General features: G+C 43.3%; 1 protein-coding gene across 3 annotated transcripts in view; it reads right to left on the bottom strand.

Moving 5' to 3' along the window:
- Window positions 1-14,066: 14,066 nt before the first annotated feature.
- mkln1 (muskelin 1, intracellular mediator containing kelch motifs) overlaps window positions 14,067-22,873 on the bottom strand; it is a 167,827-nt gene continuing 159,020 nt past the window's right edge. For all 3 annotated transcript variants that reach the window (XM_086010684.1, XM_086010683.1, XM_086010685.1), the window contains 2 exons: window positions 21,565-21,619; window positions 14,067-18,884 (listed from right to left, as the gene is read on the bottom strand). In XM_086010684.1, coding sequence (XP_085866810.1) covers window positions 18,763-18,884; window positions 21,565-21,619 — 177 coding nt within the window. In that variant the 3' untranslated portion in view covers window positions 14,067-18,762. The remainder of the gene's footprint in view (window positions 18,885-21,564; window positions 21,620-22,873) is intronic.

Genomic DNA, 22,873 nt, shown 5'->3' on the forward strand with positions numbered 1-22,873 from the left:
TACTATCTTTAACTTTTCTTGTTAGCCACGGTTGGACCATTTTTCCTGTGGGATTTGTGCCTTAAAGGAATGTATATTTGTTGTAAATGATATATTAATTCTTTAAATGCTAGCCATTGCTTGTCTGCTGTCATATCTTTTAATGTAGTTTCCCAATCTACCTTAGCCAACGCGTCCCTCATACCTACGTAGTTTGCTTTGTTTAGATTTAAGACCCAAGTTTTGGATTTAACTAAATCACTTTCAAACTCAAAATAAAATTCCATCATATTATGGTCACTCTTCCCTAAAGGCCCCTTTACTACAAGGTTATTAATTAACCCTTTCTCACTGCACAATACTAGGTCTAAAATAGCCTGTTCCCTAGTTGGTTCCTCAACATACTGATCTAGAAAACTATCTTGTATACATTCCATGAATTCGTCCTCCACACTATTACTGCAAATTTGGTTTGCCCAGTCTATATGTAGATTAAAGTCCCCCATGATCACTGTATTACCCTTGTTACACGCACCTCTAATTTCCTGATTTGAACTCTGCCCTACATTACAACTACTGTTTGGGGGGCCTATAAACAACTCCCACCAATGTTTTCTGCCCCTTGCTGTTTCTTAGCTTCACCCAAACTGATTCTACTTCTTGATTTCTTTCTCTCTACTGTCTTTATCCCATCCTTTATTATCGGGGCTACCCCTCCTCCTTTTCCATTTTGCCTATCTCTTCTAAAAGTCAAGTATCCTGGAATATTTAGTTCCCAAACTTTGCAACCACATCGCTGTAATGGCTATCAGATCAAACCTGTTCATTTCTATCTGTGCTATTAATTCATCTGTTTTGTTGCAAATGCTTCATGCATTCAGATATAATGCCTTTAGCTTTGACTTATTTCTATTTTCCCTGATGTCACCTTAGTCACTGATGCCCTTATTACCTTTGTCACTCTCTCTGTTCCTTCCTGACCCACTCTGCTTATTTTTACCCAAATCTCTGCTCTGCTCTAGAGCCTTGGCATTTCTCTTGCTGCTTTTAAATTTACTCTATTCTGGATCCTCCCACCCCCACTTCATTAGTTTAAAGCCCTGTCGACTGCCCAAGTTATTCGGTTCGGCAGGACACTGGTCCCAGCCCAGTTTAAGAGGAGCCCGTCCCAATGGAACAGCTCCCTCTTTCCCCAGTAGTGGTACCAGTGCCCCATGAACTGAAACCACTTCCTCCCACACCACTCTTTGAGCCACGCATTTAAACCTCAAGGTGGAAAAATTCAGGATGTGCAAAGCAACTAGCGCCGTTAACACCTCCCACGAAATTCAGCGGGAGGTTAACGGTGGCGGTAGCCAGTCGCACCCTGCTCATGCCCTGGCCGCAAACTTGGCTCGCGCCCCCTGACCTACCATTGGACACTATGTCCGACAGGGTCAGGGGGGCACTTTTGCAGCCGGGGTGGCGATAATTAAAGGGCAAGTGCTGGGCGGCCATTTTTCTTTTGGGCCGCCTGCCAGCACCTGCCCCCTCTCTTCTCCTCCTCCTGCGGGGTGCCGGCTGCGATCCGTCAGCCAGGCAGTCCTCTTGAGTGCCGAATTCTTTTGCCGGCACCCCGCTCCCTGGTGGTCCAGCAGGGCCCCGGTGCACGCTGCACTGGGCCCCTCCCCTTTAATCAGGGGAGGGAGGGCTGCAGTACCACGGTGCTATGTGCCGACGTGCATGGTGCTGTTGCGATATTCCATGGGAGCGCCCCAAGACGGAGGGAGAGCGCTTCCAGTAGCGCCCCGCCTCCTGCTTGGTGCGCTACCATTGAATTTCAGGCGCGGGGGCACTAACTTTTTCGGGGCACTAAAAGTAGCGCGCAAAGTTATCGCCCCAAAGCGGGCGCGAGCCAATTTCCACCCCCTAATCTGTTGGTCCCTATGCCAATTTGCACGTGGCTCAGGTAACAATCCAGAGATTATTACCTTTGAGGTTCTGCTTCCTCAAACTCCCTCAGCAGAACCTCATTCTTAGTTCTACCTATGTCGTTGGTGCCTACGTGGACCACGACAACTGGATCCTCCCCCTCCCACTCCCAAGTTCTTCTCCAGCCGTGAAGAGATATCCTTAACCCTGGCACCGGGCAGACAACACAATCTTCGGAACTCCCGGTCATGGCTGCAGTGAACATTATCTATCCCCCTGACTATACTGTCGTCTACCACTACCACATTCATTTTTATTGCCCCCACTTAAATGGCCCCTGTACCACGGTGCCATGGTCAGTTTGCCCATCCTCCCTGCAGTCCTTGTTCTCATCCATACAGGCAGCAAGTACCTCATACCTGTTGAACAAGGTCAAGGGCTGAGGCTCCTCCATCACTACATCCTGGATCCCCATACCTTCCTGACTCGTAGTCACACCCTCCTGTCCCTGACCATTGACTATTTCTAAAGTACTGCTTAACCTAAGGGGTGCGACTGCCTCCTGGAACAAAGTGTCCAGGTAGCTCTCTCCTTCCCTGACGCATCGCAATGTCTGCAGCTCGGACTCCAGCTCAACACCTCTGAGCTGAAGTTCCTCGAGCTGCAGACACTTGCCGCAGATGTGGTTGCTCGGGATCTCGCTGACCTCCACCAACTCCCACATTTTGCAGTTACAGCACACCACCTGCCCTGCCATCTCTATCTAACCTTATTTTATTTATATAATTAGTTACAGTATTTATTCAAATGATTATTTTTACTGATAATTTTTAGTTTCAGTTAGTTAATTTAGTTTGTTATTAATTCAATAAAGTTATAGTAGTTGATACTCTCCCAATTCTGAATTTAATCCACTTACCTAACCTAGAGAGCGGAGTGGGCCTTTGGTGTAGCGGTAGCAGCCCCGCCGCTGGGCCAGAAGGCGTAGGGTTTCGAACCCCGCTCCAGACAGTCCCGGCAAGTGGAGTCGGAGCTCCGGCTCTAAATTCTGGGTTGACATCCAGCGGGATACTTGCGTCCGTGGGTGTGGGTGTGGGTGGCCCCCCCCCCTTGTATGGGTTGTGGGAGCCCGTAAAACCCTCCCGCCATAGGACTAACCACCCTAATGGCTGGTACGAAGATGGTTACGGTCACGGAAGGAGCGTTAATCGCGGCCAGAAATCCTTCCACCACTTCATACAGTTCCCCAAAGGGAACAGTGTGAAGACACGTACGACGACGACCTAGAGAGCAAAGGAGCTGTAATACTCACCAACCAATCACCTACCTGCTGTCCTGTGACGTCACTCCTTGGTCTTTTTAAGTCGTCGCTCAGCTCTCTTTATGCCTCCGCTCCCGCTCAGGTCTGTGTTCTTATTGTTAGTCCAAAACTGGACCTGCCGCAATATAAGCAGGAAAAAAAAAGACTTGTAGTAAAGAAGTAAATTTCCAACGTGACACTCCTGACCGAGGAATGCTGAGAGTGCGTGTCGGAAATTCCAGCGTGCTGGGAGCAGGAAGTTGGAGAATTACGTCTTTAATCGCTACTCAAACAGGTTAACGGGACTTGGGTTTAACAGGAAAAGGACATCGCCCAATAGTTCTGGTCACCATAATATAAATAGGATATAGAGGGTGCAGAGAAGATTTACAAGGATGATAACAGAAATGCGAGGGTATGCCTATCAGGAAAGGATGACCAGGTTGGGTCTCTTTTTTCTCTTGAAAAGAGATGATTGAAGGGTGACCTAATAGAGGTCTTTAATATTTTGAAAGGTTTTGATAGAATAGACAGAGAGAGTGTTTCCACTTGTGGGGAAGAGAAAAAGTAGAGACCATCAATATATGATAGACACCAAGAAATCAAATGGGGAATTCAGAAGAAACTTCTTTACCCAGAGAGTGGTGAGAATGTGGAACTCACTACCACAGGACGTGGTTGAAGCGAATAGTATAGATAAGTATATGAGGGAGAAGGGAAGAGAGGATCATGCTGATAGTTAGATGAGGAGGCTCGATTGGAGCATAAACAATGGCCTGTTTCTGTGTTGTGTATTCCCTGTAAAGCAATCCAGCCTGATGCCCCCCGCCCCGACCCCTCCCTCAGTGCTGCCTGTCTATAGGAGCACCAGCCCCTGATGTGGGACTCAAACCCACAACCCAAAGGCAAGAGTCTACCAACTAGTCCAAGCTGAAACAGGAAGGCAACGTTAAATTTGCTCATCTGTTCATGTCTAGCTAGGAATAATTTTCTCTCAATCTTTCTGGCACTTTCCAGACACTTAATGTTGGTAGAGAGCAGTTTTCTGCTTCAGTGACCAAGATAATTTCCCATTGGGAGACCACCCACCATGCACCATGTGTGGGAATTACTGATCTGGCTAAAGCTAATTCTGCTACTGAGGTTTAGAGACAGCATCAGGCCGGAGTGAAGGGTGCCTCTGTGCAAGAAGGGAAAAGAACAGTGGCTCTGGGTAGGGGGAGAGGGAGATAGTGTCTTGGGGAAGATGGACTTGGAAAGGAGGAAGGATAGAGTATTCCAGTGAAGGAGCAGGAAGGGGGCGGGTGGGTGACTTAAGGGGGAGAAATAGGCTGTCTCTAAAGGGGGAGGGGGAAAGGTCTATAAGGGGGAGGGGGGTCTGTGTGAAGGCAAGTAGGAGGACCCTAAGGGGAAGGGTATTTTAGTGTTTAGTGTTTAGTCACAAACTGAGGCTGTAGGAAAATGGGAATGATAAAATCTTCTGATTTTGTATAAAAGGCCCCAATATAGAAAGGGCTGAGAGCTGCGGCTCCAACAGTATTGCTTTACAGGGGGAGGGAGTGGGAAGGGTGCATCCTCTTGTATAACATGATAGTGTTTCTTGATGGCTGACAGTGGCATTTCAAAAAGAAACATCCAACTCCAATAGTCTGGATCGTACTCTGAGATTCCAAAAACAAAATTGCAGGAAAATATAATGGCCCAGAAATTAGGTTCGGGGGCTTGCCGCGCGTGCAAGCCCCCGACGTGCACTCACCCGGCGCGCCGACAGCTGAAGCCTGGGCCTGCTTGGAATTCCGGTCACTGGCCCGGTTCAGCTGTCGGCGCGATGTGCTTGCCTGATCCAGCGGCGTAGTTAGTGCGATGTGCTGGCTGGGATCAGGTGAGCACTGGGCAGCCAATCAGGGGAGGGGAAACTTCATTCATGAGTTTGATAGTAAGAACTGTCAAACTCATGAAAACTACAGGCGCCCAAAACACTACTTAAACTTTAAATAAAATGTTAAAAAACATCCCACTAATTAAATGAACTATAAATAACTTTTAAAAAACTATTTTAAACAATTAATCAAATTTTTGAAAAAAATAATTTTTTAAGAAATCAGGTCTAAAAATAAACTTACCTTACTGTAAAGTCCTTAAAAACAATAAAGCTGTGGAAAAAATGTTATAATTTTAAATAATAGACCACTTACCTTAAAGAATCAAGTCCTTACGCCTCCTTTTTATATGTCTAAAAAGTTCAGGCCCTTACACACGGGCAAACCTGTCAAAAAGAAGGAAGTTCAACGCGTGCGCGCAGAGTCCTGCGCGCACGCGTTGGACCTCTGAACCCCTTGGAGGAAATGCCGGTTTCCCGCACATGCGCTGTGCATGCTGAAATCCGGCACTTCCAACGGGCCCACACGTGAGTACCCCGTCCGTACTCACGCGTTTGGGCCAGTAATTCCAGTCCCATGTTTTGAACAGTGGTTTGTTCTTCCTGAGTCAAAGTTTAATATAAAAGCATTTGAATTAAAGTATCACTGCTTTGCTGGATATTTTACTGAATTACCGCTCACTAATTGTGAAGGTAAGGTTCCTTTCACACAATTGAGATGGACGAGGAAGGCCAGTTGGCCTATCCATCCACACAGATGCTACCGCCTTCTCCACCATGGATGCATTTAAGGGGAAGCTAGATAAAGACATGAGGGAGAAAGGAATAGAAGGTTATGCTGACAGGGTGAGATGTAGAGGAGTGGGAGGAGGCTCGTGTGGAGCACAAACACCGGCAGACCAGTTGGACCGAATGGCCTGTTTCTGTGCTGTGCAGTCGATGCAATCCTGCAGTTTAGCTGCAATGGTTCTCTCGCTGTCTGCTGCAGTTCCCAGTACAAACCGCTGGACTTGCCTCATTCCAGCGTTAGTGGGGACCCACTTCTTCATTTGTGAGGCTTTTATGGGATATGCCCCAGGATTGGCCAGCTCCACTCTACCCGATGGTACCAGAGGACAGCAGCGGGAGTCCAGGGTAACCTCACTGTCCCAAAAATCAGTGCTGCAATGCTTGAAATATTGGTCCTTTAGTTCTTTCTCTCTTCCCGTGGGGAAGTCTGATCTCCACTTTGCAACTCCTGACAACGACACAACTGAAATCAGGAGCTCTCCACGCAGGAATCATGGGTGCAAGTTGTGTCCCATCAATCCGTGGCACAGCATTCTTAAGAGAGTTTCTTGATTGGTTGGGAGTGTAGCCCATGAAGCAGAAAGTCACATGGTTGTAACATTTAAAAAAAAGGACAATGCACAGCTAATAATTATGTAATGGAAATTTGACCAAATAAAACCGGTTTAAATTTTAGTTCACATCACTCCAAACAATCTCCTGGTCTTCACTTATCATAACTAAGAATTTCAGCATGGTGAACTTGTTATAATGCTGAACTTCTCTCTCAACCCAAACATGAAGAATCCCTCTTCCGCCTCCCAATCCACATCCCAAATCATTACTAGTCTGCCCAGTCTGTGTTCTCCCTGCTCTCGTGGTGAGGTATCCATCCAGTACCACTGCTTCAGCAAGGGGGGGAAGAAAGTGAAGGAGGGTAAATGTGCCTCAAATTATCATTTGCAGTGTTGTAAAAAGCATAAAGGACAACACTATCCCTTTCTATTGATGAGTGGGCAGCTTCTACAGTTTGAAGGAGAAATCCTTTTGAAGAGCCAACTTTCAAAAAAAACTCAACCACATTTCTCTATGACCACGAAGAGTTTAAATGAAAGGTGATTGTTGATATTGCTTGAGTTTTGGAGACCTTCCAGCAATGCACCAAGATGTACAAGGAACAGTACAGACAAACATCAGTCCTACATATTGCTCTAAACACACAGCATCACCACTGTTGGGCAGCAAAGGAGCAGGTTTAATTCAGCAGGTTTCGTACCGATTTTAAAGTTGGCAGCTCCACTGAGGTGAGCAAGGCTGAGGCTGACTATGTGTTGGCTGGACATGAAGCACCTGCTACGTTCCGGGCTCTTGCAAGGTGATAAATGAGGTCCACGGTTGACAGTAAGGTAGGTAGGGGAGGGAGGGAGGGCGGGATGGGGGTGGGCGGGATGGGGGTGGGTGCATTTGTCTGCCAGCTTTCTTGGCTCCAATGGATGGGCGCACAGGGAAGTTTTGAGCTGGTCGCACTGGAAGAAGAGGAAAGGAAAATTAGAGCTAGCAAGCCCAGCTGACTTCAAATCATCCAAGAAAATTCTTTCAAATAATTAAGTGCTTGGGTAATGGGCGTGCGAGCATTTGAGGTTGCACTGCAGAACTGACAAAGCAGATGGTGCTGTATATTATAAGGCACAAGATGGCACTGTTGTTTTAATTAACAATGTACTGAATATGAAGATTTGTACTTCAACTGTTCTTTAAAAGCTTACTTTTCCCCCCAAAATCTATCAATAAAAATATCCATTGTAAATTCACGTCTCCTCCTACCTGATCATTGAGCCACAAAATTATCGAGCTTTCTTGGAAAGGATCTTAAAATTATTCCTTGTGGCAGAGATATTGAATACTTTACATAATTCAGAAGCAAATTCTTGGACGTGATTTAAATGGTTGAGAAACTAGCCAGTGATATAATTTTCTTGGAATTTGAGAAGGGGGGGTTGGATAAAGTTTCACTGATGAGACTTATGAAGATGCGGACAGCTTATACGGCTAGTGAGCAATTTATTTGAAAACTGGACGAAGATTGGAAAGCACAAGACGATAATTAGAATTTTGTTATGGCTTGGGGCAGTGACAATTGTAATTTTGCAGAAATTTGTGCTGGATTCCTTGTTCACACAATTCCCAAGAGATATAGAGAAAGCTACTGCCTGTCAGACAGGACTGGTAGAGGCGAGGTGGACAGCATTCAAAGGGGCCCGGGTCAATTAAATGGATAGGCTAAGGTGGGACGAACGGAGTTCCGTGCACTGAAACAGGAAGTATGGAACAGCGACAGACGGTGGAGATGTCAGTTAACAAAAAGGAAAAAGATCTCGATATAATTCGTAACCCAAGTATCCAGGCAACAAGGTCAGCAATGCTAATTGCGGTGGAAACCAATTTGTCTCGCGAGACATGATTAATTTCTAATCCTTTTAGTGTTGTCAATTTGAAACAAAGTTCAAGCACTTCCTTAAAACATTAATGCCCACATGCAGACCTAGACTTCACATTCAATAGGAAATATCCGTCTTAAATGAGTGTTGTTTAATGTGTATTGGATTACACAAGCTACAGGCCTTGGCGTGTGTCCAATGGGGGGTCATCGGCATTATTATCCTGCGCGAGTTCCCCTTGATGATGGTTGTTTTAAAGCGTTCTGCTTTATTGGGTGTCGAGAAACCAAACGTGCAAACACACAGGTCACACTCGTCTCCAACACGTGCCCAAAACACCCCTGGAGTTCCTTATGTCTGTGTACTCAAGTACAAAGCCAGTTTATTTTGGCCTTCCGCTCATCGTCAGAGCTTTAAACTCCTTGGACCTAGAGGATTAGAAATGAGAGTGAAATGTCAATTCCCATGCATCTCCTATTCAGAAGGTACTGAAAAGAATTTTTATATTGTACGTCTGATTACTAAACATCAAGTATCCTGCCATATTCTTCTGCTTTTATGCATTTTTTAGATCAAATAATTCCAACCAAGCAGTTTAACTGTCTACGCTGCTCTGAATTGTTATTTTTTGCTTTCGGAAGTGATCGGAGGTCGTGGTGGGAATCCCACCCATTCCCCAGTGAAGGATATTACCGTGATTAGGAGCCAATTGTTAAACCTAGGCATACTGTCCAGTAAATACATAGCAATGATGCAAGTTTCAGTTCATTACAGGCTCGTTCACAGTTATGGACAGCAGTTTCTATAAGCAGAGAATGAAAACAAACATTGGTGGAAAGGCCGAACTGTAACGCTCATCAGTTGCTGGCGCCACAGATACAAGACCGAGTCAAAAGCCCCAAAAATCATAACCGTTAGGGATTCACCAACTGTCTTAGCTTTAATTATAATTCTATCCACCAAGCACTGAAGTACAAATTTGCTTTTTCATGGTATTTTTTTTATTAAGAAAAGAAACTGAACAAAATACAGTCTTTTTTCCATATGTACATTACATACAACATAATTCTACAGTTGCATTTTGTTCACTGGGTCTACACATTCAGTTATTCACAACAAAATAGTGCATAAATTGTATACGTTTCAGCAAATAAAGATTGGGATCTTCATACTTTCAAAAAGAAATGGAAAAAACAAGATAAAAACGCGCCATTTCAGTCAAGCCACAGGTTAAATCTGCTCAATTGAACCACACGGCACACCCGCGGGTTTGCTTGTAACGTTACATTCTGTTACGGAGGATGCTGAAGAATCACCAAAAGACTTTAGGAGAAACACACATTCCCTGGACCCATATTCACAAATAGCCCAAAGTATAACGGGAATCTGTACATGATGTATTGCATAAATGTTTATGAATACAGGCCCCTGTGCACTAATCAGGAAAATAGACACAAAAAGGGACAAATAAAGCACCAAACTGGGTTCAACACCCAATCTTAAGAATTGAAAGCCTCTTTAAAACTGCACACACCTCAAAGTCCTTTGGCCAATCATTTCCCAACAGTGGTCTTCGAGTTGATTACATAACCACACTTAAACCAAGCCATAATTAGTTACCAGATAGTGAGGGATATATTAGCAAGTGTTGCTATTAGTCTTTAATAGGTCTACGTTTTGGGGGGTTTTGTGACTTACTTTGATCGTATGCTTTAGTTGGATCACGCGCAGCAAAATTATTGCATCGTATCTAAAGCAACAGATTAGGACAGGAAAGGGAAGGCCCATATTGCGCTCATGACCTTTGGACATTCTCAGACAGAAGATGCAGCTGCACAACCGACTAAACCAATACATTTGTATCCCTCACTAACAATGCTCAGGTAGACCAGGTCATCTCTACACTGATTAACGGCCCCCTCTGATTGAAATGCGGAGAAATGTTAATATTTACGATTAAAATGCCTTCCCCAAGTATTTGGTGATGCTTGTTTTTTTTGATACCCAATCACGAAGACACTTCTCTTCCCTGCCATGTAGAAAATGCGTAACTGCAATCACCAAATTTACACAACAAAAAAGGGGTTAAATAAAAGCTACAAAAGGCATTCAATTGCCTCTCTAAACACAACCATTGATTTCTGGAGCATCAATGTCCACCGCAGCAATATTTCTTTACTGCACAGTAAAGTCACAGAAATAAATGGACTGCAGTACGTCCAACAGTCTGAAGTTTGCTGATTTTTGTCTGGGCATTCGTATGGAGAGAAATTCTCTCTTTAGAATACTTTAAACAGATGGGCACTCAGTGACCATCACCTGTACTTGAGGTTGTTACAAGTAGAATTATGCAGTGACCCGATATTTTGATGGGGAACAGCCCACCAGACCATCATGCACTGGATATCTCTTGAATTCTGCCCTGTCTACAAACTGCACTCAAGCCGTTTTATTTTCTTCGAAAAAGTAAAACTGTTAAATGAAGGCGGTTTCTTTGCACTTGCCGTCATGGACAAGGTGTGGTTCCAGCAAGTGTTTACATAAATGTCACTTTAAAAACATTTATATTCATATTTTTCTTTAGAAAATAGAGTATCGGATATTGGTAAAGGAAAGCGTCAGCCCTATTTTATCAAGCCAACAAAAACGGTGAAATTATTAACCTGCAACGAATTTACTTTGTAATCTTATATAAAAGCTGAATGCACACTAGAAAATGTAGATTATTCACCAAGTCTGAGCAAAGGCAGAGTTCCAGAAAATGCATTTGGCTGAACAGAGGATGATATCAGACATTATGTAATCCTTTTTCAAAGATAATTTTTATTAATGCAACTAATCTGCTTGATCAAGCTCTAAGCTGTAAAATAACCTCCAAAACCCCATAAAAGTAATATATGCATCTTGTGCACTGGGAAGCTATACAATACCCGTTATAATATTAACCATGTTATAGGGAAGAGGCACTTGCTGTATTTGGGACTTACAAATTCACAACTACTGTTCTCATTACGTTTACTAGCAAGTGCCATGGACAAGGCGTTTGCCATTAAAAAAAAACAGCTCTTTCCGTCAAGGGGCTAAAAATTAAAGTCTAGCTTTTAAACCCCCCACATGGTGCATTTTCCTTTTCACCTGGTTACTGAGTTTTTACATTCTTTGTATATCCCAATTATACACAGTTGGAAAAACATAGAAGGTTGTGGAAATATATAGTCGTTTCAAGAGGAGACACGTTAACGTCTGGATAAAGACCCTTTATCGGAATTTGTGTATTAAGTGATGCAGGGTTTGCGCGCTCAACATTAACCAATGCATTTTCTGTTTTTGTTTCCAATCTCCAGCATTGTTTATTTTCTTTAATCTGGACACGTGGTTTACCCCCGTGAGCGTTGTTTATGGGAAGGCGGGAACTAATTTGGCCAGCTACAGCGTTCGGCGGGAACCCGCCCCTCAGTTCAGAGTAGAAGGCAGAACAATGGAGCTGATCTAGTATCACTTTCTATGTTTACAAAATTAAAACTCGAAATCAACATATTCTTCCTTTTAATATCATGATGAACTGTTGTGCTCAAGACATTAGCAGTACTGGACATTTCCCCATTTCAGGCACCACCACGTCAGGTACAGCACAGCCCGCTACACAGTAAAGCTCCCTCTGCTCTACCTCGTGTCCCTCATCTTAGCTTCAGAAATCACCCCACTGCAGTGTGACCTTTCCCCACATTAGTTATCCTCGTGGCCACTGCTAGACATGACCAAATTAGGGGCAACTTTGTGCTGTGGACCAAAAACTCAGTCAGAGGTGATGCGACAATTCCATCGGTCTGGGCTTTCAATTCAGGTCCCAGAGGTGAAAGTACAGGTGTGCTGACCCACTGTGCCACTTCTTAAACTGCAACACCAAAAAACAACACAAGACATGTTCAGAAATACAAAGACCTTTTTTGGCTTTAGATACCCCCATCTTACCAACAGTGCCCACTAAACACATATACTTTGCAATAATGTTGGAAAGGATAGCGTGAGGAATACGTTACTTGATTTATTCTGTGGGATTTGGACGACTGATACAAGTCCAGCGTCTTATGGTTCAATTTGTCCTGCAAGGCAGTGCAGTTAGAAACTTACAATTACAGTTAAGCAATATTTATACTGAATATGTTTTTCCCTACCTAAGCAACTTAATACATTTTTTGGGCTTTGATAAATGTCACCTCCTATACAATAAACAAGGAATCTATTTTTAAAATGTAAACACAGAAAATGACAATACATCAATTCTTGCTGTACTGAAAACATGCAGCGCTGTACTGTCCTTACACAAATTGGGTCCAAAAGTATTGTAAAAACTAACTTTGAAGGAAGGAATAGACCAATTTCGGGGCTTTAAAGGATACCCATTCCCATTGCAGTCACCCAATTCAACACATCTCCAATTCATTTAATACCACTTTCATATTGTTATTTTCATTTTTAAAGGGTCACAGACATCCTTTGATTACGAGGAGATATAAAACTAATCCAATTGCTTCAGATTACGCTCCTGCTTCAAACTTGGCTTTTAACAGGAATTGTTTTTTTAGGATCGCTCAACTAAGAGCTACTATTCGGAATTGGAACTTGAAACCGCTCCTCTTTTCAGTTTTTCTTTAACACGGCGTGCGTTTCAATCCTAATTTTGCTTTCGTTTTTTTTGTTCATCGTCCATCCCGTTTCACACCTTTTTCATTCTTCTTTTCCATGCTAGTCATTAACCAAACGGTCAAACCTGGTTTATTCCAATATGTTGGATAAGCACAATTGAAAATAAAGACTACCACCGAACAGGTTATCTCCTTCCAGAATGCCAATTCCACCAGCTTCCCCTTACAACATTTCGCTGCTTCTTAAAGCAGGCCAATAACCTGCCCTCAACCACCCTACTGGGCCTCTGTCTAACCATGCTCTTTACATACGTGGGCCACTCAGCTCCTCGAACCTGACCTATACGTTCAGTTTTCACCTTCCAAATCTAGCCTCCATGTATTAGCATTTCAGCTAACCTGGTTTAAACAAAAGCATTTCTCTCCTTCCCCATCCAAAAATCTGAATTTATGCAAATTGGGAGCAAAGATGTTTAGGAAAAGGATCAAAAAGCTCTCAAAGAATGGGTTAACATTAAGTACAGAATGAGTTCAATGCAGACTCTAGTTTCCTCTACAGTGCCCCACAATACACTCCCACCACACAGCTTTAAACTCTACTGAACTTTCCCATTTCCCCAAGTGATCTTCGAGAGATGCCAATTTAGCATCAATTAGTGACAAATTCTGGGCAATGTTATTCAATGAACCTCAAAACTGAGAATAGCCAACTCCACTTAAAGAATACGTTTCCATGAGCCATCCTTGTGGTCCATTAGGATGAAGGACATTGTTCCAACAAACCTCAAACAAATTTAAGACTTGAGAGCGCATTTAAAATAAAATGTAACGGGCTATCCTTCTCCTTTAAATGTTGGCTAACTGGCTAAAGAAAGCAAAACATTTATATAGTACCTGATCAGGATGTCCCAAAGTGCTTTACAATCAATTAATTACTTTTGGAAATGCAGTTAATGTTACAGACAAACACAACAGCCAATCTGCACATAGCAAGGTCCCATAAACAATGACAGAATGAATGATCAGGGAGAAATGTTGGCCAAGACAACACTCAATGTTAGCCAGATTACTCAAAATGTGACTTCCTAATCTGTCCACAATAATATAACCAGAAGTGGTCAAGAGCATCGAGAGAGAGAAAGATGTGCATGTAGCAGAGTAAAAACGACTCTGCTTCCAATCAGATAGCGCATAGTAAACTGATGCAGCTGGTGATCAATCCCGAAACACGATGCCGAACTGATGACCACACTGCTATCCAAAATTCAGTATTTAGTAATCTCCCAGGTATTAGAAGAGCAAGTGATCTGTCACAGCAATCGATTTATCACTCAGAGTCCCCCCTCGGTAATAGTCAGTTTTCATACCACCAGGATCATTAATATAAAACTGTAGTATTTAAGCTGCAAATCGCGTTACACAAGGCAATTATTGATGCTTGTGAGATTTATAATGGGCTGTCTCACCATGTCAAATCACTTCCTCTGGGTATTCACAAGATCCCATAATCTAGTCTCGAGACACAGGCTTTTATATACTTTAAAAAAAGGGGTGAAACCACTTTCTGCAGTTGCAAACATTTGATGGTTCGTGAACTTTAAAAAAAAAATTCGTGAACTTCCTAAAAAAAAATCCTATTATGCATTGCTTCAATTCTAACTATTAAGCAGAACAATGCATTATTAAACTGTAAATCTAGGCAGGAGGTCTGATCCTACAGAGAAAAAAAATTCAAGCTGTATAGTGCTCAGAGCCAGTTATTGACAGTTTTAGAGCTGAGCCAGGCCAGGCCAAAGTAATTTAATATGCCAAAATCTGACCTGTGCATTTGTATTTTTCCTCCAATTATAAAATAATTCCAGGCTTGCTTTACACTTCAAAAGTTGACAAATTTTGCTCTTATTTTATTTCTGCTAGTTAATTAAAACATCAACTAGACAAAATCAGTCAGCGAGAGTAAGTGATATTTCTTAGCGATAAAAACAGCTGCAAGCTGCCTGCCTTAAATACACTCCAGCTAAATAGGAGTAAATCATTTGTATTTTCCATTAAATTACTATATGGATGCTTAGTGCCAAATTATACCAGATTATGGTCAGTCTTCTGTGCTTTACAAGCAGTAGTTTGCAGTACTTCAGAAAATAGCATTTTAACTGAACAGTTAAAAAGACATGGTTGGAAATCAGTAATACAAAAATAGCAGTTCAGCCTACAAGAGAAAGACAGGTTAATGTTTTGGGTGCGACGTTTCGTCAGATACTTTAACCAATCTTTATCTTTTCAGATGTTGACCGACTGGTTCTGCGCCCTCAGCACTTTCTTTTATTAAACAAAGCTGAAGTTCAGAGGGAATGGTTCATGCCCCCGCCATCCCAATTCGGCTGTGAAGCACTTTGTGACGACCCGAGGTTGCAAAAGGCATTATACAAATGCAAGCTTTTTCTTTTCTTTCCATGAGAAGTCACCACGACCATACAGGATGTTTTAACTTTTCTTTGGTTATCAGTGATTTTGTTCTGATCATTAAGGCTTGCCAGTTTTTGCTATGACACTTTCAGCCCCCGCCCCCAATTTTATAAATACACAATGACGATGCAAGACCACACCAACAAGAACATTAGCCAACAGGGACAAAGGGGGCTTGCTGAAACATAGTTTGAGTTACAACACTCCTCCATATATTAAACAGTAGAACAGTGTATATGAAACATTTGGACTGAGCTTTTGTTGGGTATAATTCTTGAACACCCCACCTGGTGCAGAAGGTGCACCTTCACAAAAGGTAATGACATCGGGAGTGTCGGTAAGGTTTTTAAATTCTGCGTAGTACTTGCTGGCGTCATCTTTACACGGTTTTAAATAGGACTGACTGAATAAAGTGAATGTTTTCTTCATGTCTGTATTTCCAACTGTCCTGACCAAGGCCATCAGGTCAATTAAAAGTGACCTCAATGCAAAACTACCAGGGACAATATGCTTTGGTTAAGTTGACCCGTTGTGAAAATTATGATTCTGAATGGGATCTGCTCAGCAATGAGTGAAAATTATTTGCCTCTTTGCGGCAGCAGAGGTTACAAGTTTGAATTTTACAAAACTTCCCTTTATGGAATTCCTACCAGTCTTACTTGGTAGGGGGGGGGGGTTGTATGGGAATATCTGGTGTCGTAAAGGATTCACTGAATACCTGGTAGCACAAGAGGTGCACTGATTACTTGGTACAGCAAACGGTCCATTTTACACGTTGGGAGATGGCAACATTTGAACAACAGGCTTTCCCAACACAGATTTTGCCTTGTACCTTAAACACATTATATACACACTACTGGAAGATGTTCTTTTAATTCTACTCTTCAACACTCCTCCCTCTTCTCCAAAAAACCACAAGGGCAATCTCACACCAAGTATCTGTAGTTATGAGACTGAAGAATTTATCAAAATGAAGCAAACTTAATATCTGCAGGGCCATCTCTAAATAAATGAGGGCAGCCACCAGCAGCAATGCTAACACAATCCTGACTCACTAACAGTCTTCCCAGCTATAGAAGGAAATCAGAATTTTCACAGTGGTGCGAGATGTTCGGTAGAGGCATGAACGCAGATAGTGAGAAAAATCTTCATTCAACTCTACATTTTAATAAAAGATACTCTCTATCAAGTCCGAGAAAGAGTATGTTGGTGCCATTCGTGAAAAACAAATTTAAAATTATCTTCTACAGGGGGTGAAAAAAATGAAGGGACTTTGCCTCTAGTAGTCTAGCACATAAGCAGCATAAAGAGAACAATCCAATCACTGAGGTAAAGTACTGTAATCACGTGCATTTCTAAGACAAGTGAAAGCCTTTAAGTTAGTCACTGCTAACGAGCAGTGGCCGTTTAACACCTTTGCTGTTACCATCCTACACACAAGATCACAGTATGTGGAATTTAAATCGAAGGGGGCCAATGGATTAAAAATACATAGATAATTATTGTACAAAGCAGTACAATTTAGAAACCTGCATCAGTGCAAAAAAAATCTTTCACAATTTCCTTTACAGCAATTACAATAATTTGTTCGGATTCTTAAAGATGTGAAAGAGTTAAAATAGTTTATCTGAGAAACTTATCAAAAATTAAAATACTGTGACAAGGTCCTCATTTCCTAGACACAGTTTCAGACATGTATTTCCCATCGGCACACTTTACTGTATCTTTGGCAGCTGAGCTGGAATTGTTTTTTTTAAAAAGCACTTACTTCAAGGCATCAGCTTTACATGTTCCAAGAAATGATGTTACAACTGATGACTAGACTTTACTCAACATGCCTGACATCACTGAGATGATGACAAAGAACACAAGATGCAAGAAATGACTGAGGTCTGGACTCCTTTACTATCAATGGAAGCTAAGAACCAAGTGCAGAAAGTATCCCAAGCCAGAACCTCTGCAGCTTGGAGGCAACCATTTTAGGAACACAGACAAATCAAGTTGTCCACATATCGCACACGCTTGATCAGTATGCCTATTATTTAACAAATAAAGTCAGAGGATTTTGTCGTCGTTTTAGAGAAAACATCTAGCATTTTCGTTCAATTTGGATAAAAATGGACAATGTAGATGACATGCATCCTGGCTTGTAGCGGGAAATGCACTCTACCACTGAATTTCTGCCATAAAACAGGCCTTTTCATAAGCATGTTCCCAGACTCAGTATGCACTTCCAAACCCAAAGACTGAAGGCGATCACTGCCACCCATTTTTCTGCAGCCTACATCGCAATCAAGAGGTGAAATCAGTAATTGCAAAGAGAACAGTCTCGCCTCAAAAACAAAACTGACGCACTGCGCTTTCCAGGTAAATCTACTTAAAAGCGGGCTTTGGAAACTGGCCATCCGTGCATCACACTCTGGGCCAGCTGCAATAGATAGGCAAATTGCTGACAACTACAATTTTTGATAGCAATTGTTTTTGTTGGAATAATCTTGTCCCCAAGAGGAAAAGACCATGCTGGATCTTTCATACCTTTAAAACTGCCAGCTCATCAGCAGATAGCTCGAAAGCTGGATTTTCTTTTGGCCACGCCATCAAAAAAAGAGAGGGAAATGTGAAGATTAAAGTTAGCCCCATTTACAATAGGACTGCAACTTTGAAGTGCAAGAAGTAAATTAACGGTAGAACCGATCGATTCTGGAGTAAAAATGGCAGCAAATCGACTCTGCCCGCTGAGAATTCCGGAGTCGGCAGCCCCACAGGGCACTGCATAACATTGCAATCATCGGACATGATGCACAGCACTCGAATTCATTTGATGTCAAAAGTGTAGGTGCAGCTTTTCAAAGCAGTTATTAATATTGCTAAAGAGGCCAAAGAGAATAGGAACAGCAGACATAAAACAACACCTTAATGTGATGTCAAGTGTGTGTGGACTACTGGACTGATAAATGGACATCAAAGTGGACCGAAATACTGATGAAAGTCAGTCTAGATCACTGCAGCATTATTCCAGGAAGCAGCCTAGACATGAAGAACGTCAACTGCGTGTTTATATGGACACTCTGATGGCAGGATTTATTATTTAATCTCAAAATAGTTTTAAATATTTACCAATGCAGCAAAGGACTTAACACACAATGGGAAGCAAACCCATATTCACAAAGCTGTCATCTGTTCCAACCCAGTTTTATAGTCTGTACGGAAACAGCACTGAAATTGGACACTCAAATCAAAACTAGATGAAAGGTGATGTATTACATAAACCATCTTTGCCAGCCAAAATCATAAGCCAATCTAACCCGTAGAAAACGGGAGATCAGATTTGTGATTCACTTTCTCTTCAGCCAGAATCCATCAATTGCTGTCCAGCTACAGTGTGATGAGGTCAACCAGATTGCCTTTTGGAGGTGTCATGCTGTCAGGGAAGAAGTTTACCAGCGTATCAAACAGCAGAGTCCTCTGGGCATAAGTCTGGTCAACGTCTGAAAAACCTGTCGAGAAATAAAAAGACAGATGAACACCAAGCGAGTGATTTCATTCTGTGATGCTTATAGAGCAAGAGATAATGGCACTGGAGAAATACAGCCTATGACTCCAAAGAGAGGCATTTAAAATCACTTTAGACAGAATTTGGGCCATGGGAAAGGTACGGATTCAACAGAATTGCACTACCGAACAGGACTAAATATCAGCCCCGTTCTCCAAAGGCTACATTACTGACATTCCCGGATGTTATTGCTGCCCCCAGTGTACCGTTTATGGACTCCAACCAACTAGAGGACATAATGGGCAGGATTTTCATTGTGCCGTGGAGTCGGGATTGGAGGCATGCGGGGGGTTAAAATCCCGAAATCAGGGGTCCCGACCCCTTCCCGCACCCAAACCCGCCTCCATGCCAGTTTCAAAGGGGGCGGGTACCCGCCCCGCACTGGGACCCGCCTACCCAAGGCGGGAAGGGATTAGTGCCAATTAACTGCCTGTTAACAGGTAGTTAACAGGCGGTTTTTAGCCTAATCCCTATTTTTGATGTTGAAGTGTGGGATTCCTGACGGCTCCAAACCACGCCAAGTTAGAGGAGGCGGGCCGTCGGGTTGAAGGATTTGGAGGGGTCGAGATGTCGGTGTTCAGGTGAGTGATGTGTGCATGAGTGCAAAGGTAAATGTGTTTGGTGTGTCTAAAGTGATTAAATAAGTTTTACATACCTTTTCAGCCTTCCTTCCTTTAGGTTCCGGGAGTCCCTCATCTCACCGGCACAGAAAGCTTAAAAGTGACAGCCTTCAGCTTTCTGCGCAGGAGAGATTTCTAACTGAGTCTGTGGAGAAGGACTCGGGTTAGAAGTAAGACTGTCAGTGTTTGACAACTTCAAACAGCTGTGAAACGCTGATATTTCATCTGTCAAAAGCTCTTGACAGATGAAATTTCAGTCTGTGACGTCACCTGTTGCCGGGTGGCCCTTAATTGGCCTGCTGAGCCCGCTGGGCGGGCTCAACAAGGTCAATCAAGTTAAAATCGCGTGGATTGGCCGCATCTCGATGGAAGCGGGACTACATCCCCGAAAGTTGTAGTCCCGCCTCCAACCCAACTCCCGAGTTAAATTCCTGCCGAATATGTTTAAAAGAGGACATTATGTTTTAAAATTTTCAAAGGAGCAATGTTGCAGCTCATTAGAAAAGGGTAAATTCTAAGCTTGTAATAAATCACAGTAAAATCCCATTCAGCTGAATCTCACAATGAAACTCCTAACTAACTGAATGGAAGCCACATCCCACATCCTTTCTATAAATAGCTCACTCAAATTAAAAGTCAACAGTACAGCAAAATCCATTCTCCAATACATTTTTTAACCTACTTATTTTGGTCTTTCAGCTAAATTCCTTCAGGCCCCAAAGCAACTGTGGGCCATCAGCTCTAAGGCCTGAAGCCAATGTTGTGCCGAATTGGTCTCCCAAGAGATCAGAATGAGAGCAGTCTATGAGCGATTGCTGCCACATTCCCCTCCCTGCCCCCTGTGGAGGAAAGCTCAGTGAACCTGCTTTGCGAAGCAGCACATTCCTGGTTCCAATATATTCTGCCCGCCGCCTGCACTCAAAAATTATAATTTTCTTCAAATTATTTGGGAATATAGTGCAATTGTTCAAATTCTACGGCTGAAAAAGAAAATTAAAAACATGATAGATTTTTTTTTTCAAACCTATTTGCCCATAGCAAGTTCAAGAATCAGAAGGTTACGACACAGAAGGAGCCATTCAGCCCATCGTGTCTATGCTGTGCAATAAATGATTAAGACCTAGTTAACCTGTTTATCTAAGCCCCTGAACTTCCAACTGAACCTTCTGTCACACCTGTAGGTTTTAGTCACATTGAGCTTCTGAATAAAGCACAAATCTTCAATTAGGAATGCATTCATTCCACTGATGCACAATAAGCACAGTGTCAGGAGTGCAGAAATCGTTTGCAAATGAGCAGGCCAAAAAACAATTATTGGCTTCGTCCTACACCACCCCCCTTCCCTAAAGAAAGCAAAACAAAAACATTGTGGGCCACATCCTAACTGTCACAGCAGCTCAAGTTGAAAAGTCTAATCACACGCAAAGGCAGCAAATGAACAGCTGATGTCATGAACACGTGCAATACTCATGACAACGCTCGTACTCGATCCACTTTTGCATTGTGGCATTAACTGGAATAACAGAAAATGCTGGAAACACTCAGGTCAGCTAGCATCTGTGGAGGGAGGACAGTAGTTTCAGCTTGATGACCTTTTGTCAGAACCCTGGAACTTGACTACCCACACACAGGCTCTCAGATTATATAAACAGGTTTAAACTTTGTTCCAAAACCACCCGAACAGCAATTTATCCAGTAGACACAGAATACATACAATTTTACAGTACGGAAACAGGTCATTTAGACTCAACAGGTCTGTGCTGATATTTATGCTCCACACGAGCCACCACCCACCTTACGCCATCTCACCCGATCAACATACCCTTGCATTCCTTTCTGTCTCGTGTACTTACCTAGCTTCCCCTTAAATGCACCTATGCTATTTGCCTCAACCACTCCACACGGTAACGAGTTCCACATTCTCACCACTCTGTTCAAATTATTAAAGCAGTTTGCAAAGCAGACGATCAATATTGGATATGTAAGCATTTTAAGAACACTAACCTAATGGGATGAAATCCGAACTGGACTTGAAGAGTGCCTGAGCCAGTAACTGAAACTTAAGAATAAAAGTAACAAATTAGTTACACAAATGCATAAAGTGAAGCAACTGGAATAAATTACAGTAGTAAAAATGTACAATATCAAGCTCATAATAAATGGAATCCTATTTGGCTAACTAGCCTTAATTCCATTCTGTAACAATGGTCAACCACAGCTCCATACCCTGCCTCTTAAAAGGAGGGGGGGAGGGGTGGGAAGAAGAAATCCTTTTAAAGGCTGTACAAATACAACAAAAAAGAAAGCACAGATATTAGTAGGTCACGGTAAATGGAGGGCTGATTCAAGGAATGGACATCAACACAAAATCCCAGCAGCAGCCCCGAGTGCCGGCACACAGTCAAGATTCAAGATTCTTTATTTGCCATATGTAACTAGTACAATGGAATGCTCACTCCCCAATCACTCCCACAATAAAGCTGTGGGAGCTCACAGAGACATGTCAGCTATTTTTACAGCGCCGTGTTCAGAAAGTCAATTCTTTGGCATCCAGTGGCAGTGGGAGCACGTGTCCCTCAGCCGCTCTGTCCTCCTCACTGTTGCCGGCTCGGCTCCACGTGCGGTGGCCTGCTTCTCCTGCTCACCCTCTGGCCACCATTCCCGGCTCCCCTCCTCCCAGTCGGACTGCGAGTCATCGAGTCTGCTGCTGCGTACCGATGCACTGCGCTCCTCTGCCCGACTCGCCCAACACATCCTCCGGTCGCCGCGGCCTCCACCTCACCGTCTCCGGCTCCACGGTCCGACGGCCCAGGCCTGCTTCTCCCGCTTCCAGTCCAGCCTCTGGCCGCCATGCTCAGCTCCCCTCCTCCCGGTCGGAATCCCTTCCCGCTGAGGAGCGGCCGGCCGACGTGCCCTAGCGGGTCGACGTGGCTGCTGCTGCTTGCCGCGCTGTGCTGCCTCCGCCCGATTCGCCGAACACCTCGCTCCGGTTGTGGGAGCGAGCGTGTGGCAAGTTCCCAATCTGTAGGAGGTAGTCAGGGAAAGGAGGCACCAAGCGATGGCTGGCTGCTTCAAGGGAGTGGGATGGAAGGAAGGAAATCTGTGGACGAGTCATCCCAGATCACCACTGCGCATCTCCTGACAGTTGATTATATAGAGTGGCACTGACAGAATTTTGAATGCAAGCTGTCCAGTCATCCGCCCTGTCCCCAAGAAAATGATGCATGGGGTAGCAGAGGGGTCAATCAGAAAGCAAAACCTCACACAGAAATGCAGCATACTGATCGTTAATTCACTCCAAAATTACTCTAAC

Source organism: Somniosus microcephalus, chromosome 17 (genome assembly GCF_052327205.1).
Source record: "Somniosus microcephalus isolate GS21.2 chromosome 17, FLI_Smic_1.0, whole genome shotgun sequence".
NCBI lineage: Eukaryota > Metazoa > Chordata > Chondrichthyes > Squaliformes > Somniosidae > Somniosus > Somniosus microcephalus.